Source organism: Lissotriton helveticus, chromosome 8, assembly GCF_964261635.1.
Source record: "Lissotriton helveticus chromosome 8, aLisHel1.1, whole genome shotgun sequence".
Lineage (NCBI taxonomy): Eukaryota > Metazoa > Chordata > Amphibia > Caudata > Salamandridae > Lissotriton > Lissotriton helveticus.
The window spans coordinates 1,691,973,779-1,691,986,388 of NC_136069.1; the positions used below are offsets into that span (position 1 = coordinate 1,691,973,779).

The window sequence follows — 12,610 nt, forward strand, 5'->3', positions numbered from 1 at the left end:
ATGATCAAGAGGCGAAAGCAATGGTCTCCGCACCCTTTTCTCCCTCTTGTGTTAGAACTGCACCTAAGCCTTTTGAGCTGGCATCTGTGGTTATCACAGTGTCCCTCCCTCGTATGAAAGCCTTTAGATTTGGCGCCTTTGCTAATGCTGACTTTGCATCATCAAATTCCTTTTGTCAGTCTTTCGACCATACGAATGGTACCTCATTTTTTAATAATAAGTGAATGTGGAATGTTCGCCTGGCAAGATTGTCAACAAATTTGCTATGGAGTTCAAGCATACCCAGGAAGGATTTTATCTCATCCTTGTTTGTGGGTGGTGTCATGTTCACTATTATGTTCTGAAGTTCAGTCTTGGGTAGGATACCATCTGCTGTGATCCTGTGTCCTAAGAACTCTATTTCTGAATAGCACAACTCATATTTTCACCCATCACAGTAAGTCCCTGTTCCCGGGATCTTTGCAATATCTGCCTTAGTTTTTGATTGTGTTGAAGATGATCTTTACCTAAAATTCGAACATCATCTTGGTAGCAGAATATGCCTGCTGTGCCTTGCAGCATGTTTGTAATGGCCCTCTGAAATACCGCAGCCGCTGAGACAAGTCCAATCGGCATGAGTTTAAATCGGGATGCCCCCATAGGCGTGAAAAATGCAGTCAGATCCTGGGAATCTGGGTGAAGCTTGGCTTGATAATATGAAGATGCTAGATCTAAGGTTGAATAAACTCTGGCACCCGCCACCATACTCATCATGTAAGTAATGTTAGGCAAGGGATACTTGTCTACTGCCACCTCCTTATTTAGTGCTCTCAAATCTATGCATAAGCAAATTGATCCATCACCCTTCTTAGCTACAATAATTGGAGCCAACGACTCTGTGGCCTCGACCGGCTCGATGACATTCAAGCTGCAAAGCTTTTACAGTACCTTTCATACTGTCTCTCTTGTATAGATAAAGGTTCCTCACTTTAGCAGCTACAGTTTTAGGATTTTCTTTCAGTCTTATTCAGTGCTCATAACGCTTTAAGCATCCTATCTCATTAGTGCATACCTTTGGGAACTCTTTTTCAATGGTGGTAAGGGTTTGGTCTACACTGTGAACTAGAATCTAGGGTTCTGTGTTGGGGTTGTGATATATACCCAGAACCTTTTGTGCTGACCATCCAAAGATGTTGTCCCCCATGAGAGAAACATATACTTTTGTGACTGTGTACCTGTCTTTGTAGATTACCATTCCCGAAAAGTAGCCCAACATGTGTGTATGTTGTACTCCATAACCTCCAGATCTGACATCCATTTTGTACAATTTTCTCCCTTTTCCAAACGTCAAATGGAAGACATTTTTAGAAATGATAGTTAATTTTGAGCACAAGTCAAACATAGCTTCAACTCTCTGTTCCTCAATATCGATGACATCTCTTGGTTTGCCCAATACCCCTCCATCAACTTGTAAGACAATTTAATCACATGTGGTGTGCTTATCATTCTTGTTACTCCTATTGTAATTCACATTGCTACGGTAATTCATTTCACTCTTACAACATACTCTGAAGTGGCCTCTCTTCCCACACCCACACCCACATTTCTTTCAATCCTGGACAGCATTTGCTGTTGGCCAGATGCCACATCTATAGGAATGCCCCCTTATGTTTTCTTACTTCATTTTTTACTCCTTTGACCACCATGACCTCACTTATTTCTTCTATAATCCCACTCACTCCAAATTTCCCTACTCAGTTCTGTTTTATCTGTCATATAAAATGCATCATGTGTTCAACCTGTTTTCCTACAACCAACAGTTCTCCTAGAGGCGGACCGTCTTTCGACCACAACTCTTCCCATATTCTTTCTGTTTTGCACGTCAATAAAAATTGGTCCTTAATACGCTGCTCACACACCCCTCCAAACTTGCAACTAGCAGCTAATTTTCTCAAGTCCGACACAAATTCGTCTAGTTTCCCCCTCCTTTTAGCCTTGTTTACCATAATGGTAGCATTCCATAATGGTGCTGATCTTTGGTAAGAAGTGATTATCCAGTTTTTCCAAACTAACTTCATAATCATTCAGCCCTCTAGCTTCATTTGGTTCTAATTCTGGTAAGTGCTCCAATATCTCCTGTCCTTCTGCACCTAGATAATGCTGCAATAATGCTACCTTCATTTCTAGCCCCAGGTTGGGTTTGAATACAATGACATAGTTTTGTTATACCTTTTTCCACGTATTCAATTTTAAAGGTGGTTCACAGCAGTTGACATAAAGAACGGTGGTGGGGTGATGTTCTGCATTACAAATCCCAACTGTACTATTTAGTTTCCAATAGATTCCCCACCTAAAAATTCTTCTTCAGTATAACATAGAGCTTCTCTATGGTGGTTGCTTGGCACATCATCACAATTGTAAGTACTAAGTTGCAAACATTGCAAGACACCTAAACCACCAATTCCCAGAATCCACGTGTCTCCTTATTTGTTCTTAGTGACAACTAGATAACGCTTTCAACAACAATCCTTTCTGCTTCCTTATGACTTTACCATGGTGCTGCTTCTACGGAATTTACGCATGACACCATTAGACAATCTTCAGTTTCCTTGGTGTCTTTTGCTTTCGGTTGCATTCTTATTCTTTATTCTACTGGTATCTATGAAAGTACAGTGCTCTTTATTTACCAGCAGTAATAGTGTCTAGACACTCACATGTGTTCTCTGCTTCTAGGACAAAAGTAATCAGTTCATATGAAAATGTACTTTCTGCATGTTATGGAGCATTTCACTGATCATTGTTTGTGTCCTCTACTTGAATGAATCCAGGGGAATTTAGGATCATCAGAACTGCCAAGTGTACATGTTTATCCTAATGGGATTCTTCTCTTCTGTAGCTAGTTCCATGTGGACTAACACTTCAAGTGTTTCTTTGCTTTAAATTGCAATCAGTATAATTAAATGTAGGCAGTATTTCAGTGCCAACTGTGCTCAATTACATGGATAAAATTAGGACATCAATAATGGTCTTACCACAATTTTTTGCCCAAGTTTATTGTTTCCTTTAAAATAACATGTTTCCCACAAGCTGTGAAATCACAGAGATAGGTATTACAGATTCTGTTATCACTAATCCGGTTTTTGTTTCAAGTTATGGCGTGAAGCAGCAGTGGATTCATTCCATACTGTTCTCCCTGGGCTCTCAGATGACAAAGGCTTTAGAATGTGGATGATGGTCAACAGATAGATGTTGTCAGACCTGTAGACCAATAAAGCATTCTGGGAGCTCATAGAAAGCATGTTAGAGTCATGAGCAGTGAGGCTAGCCACACTGTTGTTACACTGTCATACTTCCCCAAAAAGTCAACTATGAAGGAAGTGTTAAAAGAAAAGTTGAACTTGAACATGGCTAAATAATCCATCATTCTTCTGGATTAGATGTGAATCTCTAAAAAAAGTAAATCGGTCTGTAAAAGATCTGTCATATGACTTGTGGCCAAAATATATTTCGAAAACTGAGTATCAGGAGCCCCTGCGATACAGAGAGCAGTTGCATTGCTGTCAAATAGTTTACCGGGGGTGCAGGAAGATCTATTGAAAGTAAATGAATAATAAATCAATGATACTCTTCTCTGTGTTCTTATTAAATAGTCCTGTATTATGAGAATATTGGATCTTTGCATGTCACTCGCATGGGCATCTACCACTTGCTAGCTGCTCTATTAGAGAGTAGCAAACAAAGAACAAAGGGGCATATTATCAAGAAACAACATTAAAATGATCGCTGCTTTAGCGGCAGGAAACGGCTGCTAAAGTGGCGATAATGGGCTTGATAATATGCCCTTGTGAATCCCCATAGAAGCCCATGTTCTGGTGTTTACATGGGCTTCGATTGGAATTCTAAAGGGCATATTATCAAGCCCATTATCGCCGCTTTAGCGCCAGTTTCCTGCCGCTAAAGCGGCGATAATCTTAACTCCGTTCTTGATAATATGCCCCAATATTGTGGAGCTGCACTCTCTTTCAGGAGTTTATATCATATTATGACAACACCAACTGACAGGCAAAAGCTTTCATTTTGCTCTTAAGGTATTAGAAAAGTCTGAACAGACTTCCACTCTCACTTCAAATACAATGCTATGCAATTTAACAGCAGAGCGGAATAACACGAGATAATGTTTATAAAACTTTACAATGCATTTTATCTTTATATGTGTATTGCAATAGGCATACCAATTTATACAACACTTTCTCAGCTGCAGAAGCAACATTTTGCAGGCCCATATTAATTGTCAATGTACAATGAAGCTACAGTAATCTAAGGTCATCCCACTTCATTGTCTTTGTTTTTCAAATGTGTTTTTCTGCTTACATGTTGCCTTGTGTTCCTCTCTGGCTTTAGAAGAATGATATAACACTTGGGAAAGAATATACACCCCAGAAGTCCGGCACTGGAGCACAGGATGGCAAACACCTCCACAGCCACCATGTACTTCACCCGTGTGCTCAGGTATGCCGGGATGAAGGAGATCCACACACTGACAAACACCAGCATACTGAAGGTGATCAGCTTGGCCTCGTTGAAGCGTCCAGGCAGATTCCTTGAGAGGAAGGCCACTATAAAGCTGACTGTGGCCAGAAGGCCCATGTATCCCAGCATGCAGTAGAAGAAGATAGTGTTTCCTTCGTTACATTCGATAATTATTTTATCATTTTGAATTGTTGTAATTTGCTCTGGAAATGGAGGAGAAATTACTAGCCACTGAATACAAAGTACAATTTGAATTGATGAGCAGACAAACACTATACAACAGGGAGTCTTCAGTCCCAGCCATTTCCTTGCAGAGCTGCCTGGATGTGTAGCCACAAATGCAAGACAAACAATAATAGTTTTTGCGAGAACAGAGGAGACACTTATAGAAAAAATGATGCCAAATGTAGTTTGACGAAGCATGCAAGTGAGTGTCATGGGGCGGCCAATGAATACGAAAGAGCAGAGAAAGCAGAACATGAGGGCCACAAGGAGCAGGTAACTGAGGCCACGATTATTGGCTTTTATGATGGGAGTGTCTTTGAACTTGACAAAGAGAATCAAAACAAAAACAGTGATTGAGACCATGGCAGTAGAAGAGATGGCAAGTGTTAGACCAAGGGGTTCTTCAAACTTTAAAAACTCCATGACTTTTTTAAGGCATGTATCACGTCTCTCATTGGACCATTGGTGTTCAAGACATTTTATGCAGTTTGTCATGTCTGAAAAAGAAATGGGAGTATTGAGTAGAACTGTTCCAGATGGATAACTATGCAGAGTTATATAATTCATGCCAAAGAACACCTAATCTTTAACAGTTGTTATAAAAAACAAAACCTACACATCACAGATCCTGCGCGTTAGAGTATAGATTACACTTCCTAAGAAATTTGAATGCTGAGCAGCTACATCTTTGTGGAGTGAAGCTCTAAGAAAATTATACAAATAAGGACCATTATTTCACAATTCTCCATCTCCAAACTCCTCAATTGTATTTATTAATTTTACATCATACCTCTATTTATAAAGTGCATACTTTTTAAGTGAAGCCGAGTACAAATCACAGACAGTAATTAGTGTTTTGTGGAGGCATATTGCTGGAAGGACATTCTCATCACATAAAGTTGGAGTGTGTATCAGAGGTACTCAAGCGATATTTGAGGTGGAGGTCTTTGATATTATATTTAATTGATCATGAGGTTCTCTTACTAATATTTACATATATGGCATGAGTTCTCATTTCCTTTTTGTAGGTGTTTTATGCTACTCCTATTTGAAGAAGGAACCCATTCAACATTCTAGTGACTTAGTGCCTGATTTACAGTTTGGTGGAAAGGGCCCTGTCTGTCAAACTCTTGGTCTGCCTCTTCTATTTAGATTTGGTCAGACAATCAGCTTTCGTTCAGTGGTGCCCCCAGTGGATCTGTTGATGGAAAGCTTACTCCATTGGCCTAATGGCATGCTGGCTCTCGGTGCCAGGGTATCACACTACCTATCCTATACAGGTCAGATGGTTTGATGTCTTTTCTTTCTGTCAAATACAAAAGAATCCCTTCTGGAGCAGTAAACATCTCCATGAAGGATAGAGTAGGACCAATAATATGCCATGGAGATACGCCAACTCTGATGAGGTGGGAAGGGGAAAGAATCCCTTTTCTCCATATAACCCTCAACCAATCTAGTTGTGGCATGCTCATCATCGGGTTCACCCTGACTCCTAAAGGTCAGGGTGGGCTCTACCATATTTCAGGGAGCTCTTATGAAGACGTTTTGTAAGAGGCCGTAACTTTAAAGACACAATTCCTCACCCACACCAAAGGAATCCTTTATTAGTGAGGGGTGGGGGGTGGTAAGCTAAAATTAAAACACTATGAGGGTGTAAGGATCTGATGGTCCTATGCCCTCATGACACCAACATGTTTCAGCCCTGTTCTACTGGCCAATATAATGACCAGGGCTGGGTGGGTAAGTAAAGAGCTCACTCCCCCTGTGACATGCCTAACATTTGGTTTTCACTGGTAGTAGTGGGCATGCGAAAAGGATGCACAGGTTTTTTAATAATAATGCTTGCCACTGTTGGAAATTAGATGCAACAGAAGATTTGCATATATAATATATATCAAATGGTATATCAAGCATACATACATTTAGAACATATGAAAAGTGCTCCTAATATGGCATCTCTATCAAATGGTCCAATTTATGCGTGCAACCCTGAATGCCACAGTGAGTAGATTTTGTCACAAAATGCACATATATATATTCATATATCCAGTCATATATTCATATCTTCACTATCTTATGATCACATTATTTTGTGTGGAAACTGCAAACAGACACACCGTGTTGTAACGATTGCGATGCTTTTGACCAACTGGGATAAATTTGTACTCCGCTTGATTCATATTTACATGCCACACACACTGTGATGTGAGAACGCCCTTCAACATACAGAACAGTCCACTAAGCTGCCTTGGCAGGATAATGTGGTGGACGAAATGGTGAACAGTCTAAATATCGTGTTTTTAATTTCGACCTACAATAATATTGAGTTGGAAATATCGTAAGCATACTGTCGGCGGCCTTTGACACCGTCCCCCATGAGGGTCTCCTTGCAAGACTCTCAGAGATTGGTCTCAGGGGGACGGTGCTCCAGTGGTTCCGCTCTTTCCTGGCAGGCCGTCGACAGACGGTCTGGGCCTCCGCCTGCTCCGCCGAGATGTCGCCATTGGGTGTCGGAGTTCCCCAGGGCTCAGTATTGAGCCCAACTCTATTTAACATCTTCATGACCCCTCTGGCGGCTCTGGCGGAGTCTTTCGGGGCTCAGATCGTCTCCTACGCCGATGACACCCAGCTCCTCTTCACCTGCGAGAGGGGTGCGGATTTCGATGGAGGTAGGATCCAGGGTTGCCTTGAGGCTGTATTTCAGTGGTTCCAACATCACAGCCTCAAGTGCAACTCGGATAAATCCGAGGTCCTCTTTTTCGGGTGCAGTTCGGATCCGGACTGGAAAGTGTGGTGGCCTGAGAACATGTTTCCACCAGCAAGTTCGTCCCAGGTGGCGAAAAACCTTGGGATTAAGATTGACAACGGCCTCACACTGCGCTCACAGATAATTGGCCTCACGGGCACCTGTTTTGGCTTGCTCCGGATGTTGCGTAAGTTTCTCCCTTTGTTATCGGAGGAACACAGGAAGATCACAGTCCAGGAGATAATTGGCTCGAGAATTGACTATGCTAACGCTCTCTATCTCGGCCTGCCAGAATATCTGCTTCAACGGTTACAGGTGGTCCAGAATTCAGCAGCTCGGGCCATCTTTGGACTATCTCGCCGTGCTAGAGCCTCGGGTCTCCTGGAGGCACTGCACTGGCTTCCTGTCCGGAAGCGGATAATTTTTAAGATCCTGACTCTGGCGCACAAAGCTCTGCACGCCTCCGGTGCGAAATACCTCCAAAAAAGACTGACCTTCTACCACCCAGCCAGGTCGCTGAGGTCAGAATCCTTGTTTCTTGCTGCAGTGCCTCGTGTGAAGAGGGCACGCATTGGAGGCCGCTCTTTTAGACTACTGGCGCCCCAGTTGTGGAATAAGCTGCCAGTGGCCCTGCGCAGCATTTCAAACTTGTTGGCTTTTAGGAAGGGGCTCAAAACCTGGCTTTTTACTTCTTAGTTTTTTTCTGGGCTCTGTTGGTTCTCTTTCTGTTTTTTATCTGTTTTCCTCTTGTTATGTTTTGAGATCGGTGTGCAAAACAAAGCGCCGGGACACTCTTTGAGTAGCCGTGCGCTATATAAAACCCCAGTATAACATAACATAACATAACATAACATAACATATCGAACTCAAGAATATCGATGACTAGAATATCGACCTGAAGGTAAGAAATATTGTTTTATTCATATCAAAGTTAGTATTATTGATAACAAAAATATTGATGTTACTAATATCGATATTTATATTAGTGTTATGTATTTTATTATGTGTTTGATTACTGTAATGCCCTATACAGCGGCATTAATAGGAGCTCTGTCCATCGCTTGCAGATGGTGCAGAATGCCGCTGCCAGGATGGTCTTGAACCGTCCTAGGTTGGCTTCGGTAACTCAGGCCAGGAAGGACCTTCACTGGCTCCCCATACATTGCAGGATCTCCTTCAAGCTCCTCTGCATGGCACACATAAGGCTGTTTTTGGGCTAGGCCCAGAAGGCATTAGGTCTCTCCTCTGTGCCTACACCCCTAGAAGAACTCCCGCTCAGCCTCCAAAAATCTGCTTTCAGTCCCCAGATTTGCGAAGGCGAGATGGGGTGGAAGAGCCTTTTCCACTCTGGTTCCTAAACTATGGAATTCCCTCCCTACTGAACTTTCTAGTCAGCCTTCTTTGGTGGTCTTTCGTAGACTTCTAAAGACATGGCTTTTCTCTCAGACCTACTAGCTGTCATACATCCGGCTCTCTAAGACTGTATGTCTGTCTGTTCTTTGCGCCTTGATGCCCTTTTGGGCTAAGTTTGCGCATTATAAATCTCATATTCATTCATTCATTCATTCATATGTTTGTGTCTATATTTTTTGTTAATTATTGTACTTCTTTTTAGAATATATGTATAAAATTTTTAGATGTTAGGATTTTTTTTTAAGTCAATTATGTGTTTTAGTACCACAGCGGTTTGTGGGTTTATAGGGGAATAGGGTGGGAAGTAATTTAATCATAGTAACTTAATTAAAACATTTTAGGAATTAGTAATTATTTTTAAGTACATTTTGCATTTTAGTTCTGCAGCAGGTTGTGGGTTTATAGGGGAATACGGTGGGAAGTAATTTAATTGTAATTAAATAAATATTTGTTTTTATTTATTGGTATTGAAAATTAATTTTATGTTAAATACTTATTAATTGGCAATTCATTGGTAATACATTTGTATTAATTGGTAATTATATTAAGTGTATTAAGTTATTATTGAAGTGTGTTGTGAGTTTATAGGGAAATAGGGTGGGAAGTAATTTAATTGTAATTAAGTAATTATTTATTGTATTGTTGAGTATTGATAATGTATTTATTGGTAATTAATTATTAATTGGTAATCACTTTGTATTAATTAATATTTTTTTGTTTTGGAAATACATTTTTTGTTCATTAATTAATATTCGTTAATTGATTTTGAGTAATTATTATTTATCCAAAACATTCCCTACTGTTGCACTCTCTGGAGTTGGAATAATAATGTTAACCTCTACGCTATCCAACATTTTCCCCAGTGTTGCACTCTCTGGAGTTGGAATAGTAATTTTTACCCCTATGCAATCCAACACTTTCCCTACTGTTGCACTCTCTGGAGTTAGAATAGTAATTTTTACCCCTGCGCTATCCAACACTCTCCCTACTGTTGCACTCTCTGGAGTTGAAATAGTAATTTTTACCCCTACGCTATCCAACACTTTCCCAACTGTTGCACTCTCTGGAGTTGGAATAGTATTTTTTTCCCCTACTCTATCCAACACTTTCCCTACTGTTGCACTCTCTTCAGTTGGAATAGTAATTTTTACCCCTACGCTATCCAACACTTTCCCTATCCAACACTTTCCCCACTGTTGCACTCTCTGGAGTGGGAAAAGTAATTTATACCCCTACGCTATCCAACACTTTCTCTTCTGTTGCACTCTCTAGAGTGGGAATATTAGTTTTTACCCCTACGCTATCCAACACTTTCCCTACTGTTGCACTCTCTAGAGTTGGAATAGTAATTTTTACCCCTACGCTATCCAACACTTTCCCTACCGTTGCACTCTCTGGAGTTGGAATAGTAATTTTAACCCTACGCTATCCAACACTTTCCCTACCGTTGCACTCTCTGGAGTTGGAATAGTAATTTTAACCCTACGCTATCCAACACTTTCCCTACTGTTGCACTCTCTGGAGTTGGAATAGTAATTTGGTGACAAACAAAAAGATTACTATATTGAACCCATACCCAGGAAAAAAAAAACTCTGGGGCTTATTCACAAGCCCATTGCACCGCCGGTGCATCACTTTTATTGATGCGCCGGCAGCGCAATAGGCTACCCTATATTTACAAGGCCATGTAAAGTCACCCTGTGTGACCTTTCATGGCCATTATGTTTCCCTTAAAAGCATAACTATGTGTGAAAAGGGCATTCCTTGGGTGTTGCTGTTGGGGTTACCAAGTAGCATCCATGGAACAAGACACGTTCTCAGATTTACAACATTTTGTAAACCTGGGAATGGTTCTGAATCCTCTGCCTTCCTGGGTGAGGAATAAGAGTCACACAACGATGAGAAATACTTTTTATTTCTCCTCATATTTTCCTCTTTCTATGTGTGCTACATTCTGCCCCACACTTAGAAATCAGAAAATGCCTTTAATGATTGTTTTACGTGGAGGAAGGTGTCGCTTCCTGCACAAAATCTACCATCCCTTCAGTGCAGGCACCCTTGCAAAATGACACAAAGGTGTCTGCACGGGTGCCTGGCTGCAATATGTGTACCGGCGAAAGAGAGAAGGATAGGTATGGACTGTATCTTGTAGATACTGCGCATTCCTGCATTTTTATTTTGAGGCACGGCAGCGCAGCAGGAAGGCTTGTTGTGTTGCTTTGCATGAAAATATTGTAAATCAGGCCCTCTGTGTCCTCTTTTGGAGTTTGTTTTTGCAAAACATAACGATTGGTGCCATCCCCCAAATGTTTGGTACCTTCTGAGGAAATACTATCATGGTGGTTCCTCTGAAGGTGTAGAGATCACTGCTGGGCCAGTGGTGATCTCTAAATATTTCAGTATTCCTTTCATAATGTCCTCTGTCTCCCTAATGGATAGCATAAAGACCAGCATACAATAAATCAAGCCAAAAATCAATTATAATACTATTCATGTCAACAAGAGTACCAAAAAAAATCACAATATCAGACTGGTTGGCAATTTTTTTTATTTTTCAAAGACAAACTCTCCTTAAGCAGGGATTTATTTTTTAGGTCAAGTTTTCTCCTAGGGCTTAAGGGACACATGAGCACCTATTCTCCCTTATAACACCATGGCAGACATGGAGGCCTGGGCATGAAGAATACTGTGCAAATGACATCTCTCAGGACACTTTAGAAGAGATGACTGTGTAGAGGGTATTTTTAATAGTAAGAGAGACAGTTGAATATATGCTGAAAGAAACATAGTGGTTCCCCCATCTCTACGCGAGGTGGTAGAACCTGGTGATGAGTGTATCACACATATGTAAATTTCTGATACATGTCCAATTATGTTATGTTGTGTTATTACTATATTTCTAATTCTACAAGCATTTTAAAAACACCAATTTCCAGCGAGCAAATTGGATGAATGCTATTTGAAGCAAACATTGTTATAGAAACTGAAATAATGTTACAGATTCAAGATTAGCACACCCATGATTCGCTTCTACTGTGAGTACATCGTACGAGTTCCCAATGGCATCCAACAAATTCATCTGGCCTATTCAAGATGCAGAATCTCTCATTTACCTCTTTGCTATCTTGGCATAATACATTATTTACGCTTATGACTGGCTTCTCAATATGTGTTCAATCGTTTGTCCAGAAAATGGCCTTCAATGCATGCCTCTTAAAGAGAAGAAGCTCCAGGTTCTTCATTGCCTCCTGTTAAGTAGGACACTATGCTGGGCACTTTATCAGCAGTCACAGGTTTTATATTTTCCTTTGGATGAGTTATTCATAAAACTGTTAAGTGCAATGACATTATTTAAGGGTACCCCGATCGTCTTGCCTGGTTGGTTTGTTTCGGTGGTGTTGGTGAATGCAGTTATCACTGCCAGTACTTTGTAGAGCAGAAGAGGCTCTGGCAGATTTTGTTAAAAACCTCTGTTGTTGGTTTGTGGGCCATTTCTTCAAATTACTGCCTCCATGGCCACCCATCCAGCCCCGGTGACCTCCACCTCCCTGGGGTTAAATTAATGCAGGGGGCCCGCCTCCCTGGTCCAATGAACAAAAAATAGAAATGAGGGGGGTCCACGCAGCCATAGGAAGTGCCACCTTCCTTGGGTAATGAATAATAGAAATGCGGGGCCAGCTACGCATCCCGCAGCAACGGGCCCTGCCACTCCCAGTG

General features: G+C 41.1%; 1 protein-coding gene across 1 annotated transcript in view; it reads right to left on the reverse strand.

Annotated features, from left to right (window-relative positions):
- Window positions 1-4,302: 4,302 nt before the first annotated feature.
- LOC144774108 (vomeronasal type-2 receptor 26-like) overlaps window positions 4,303-12,610 on the reverse strand; it is an 81,877-nt gene continuing 73,569 nt past the window's right edge. The window contains exon 7 of the mRNA XM_078659134.1: window positions 4,303-5,231. Within this exon, the coding sequence (XP_078515260.1) occupies window positions 4,303-5,231 (929 nt within the window). The remainder of the gene's footprint in view (window positions 5,232-12,610) is intronic.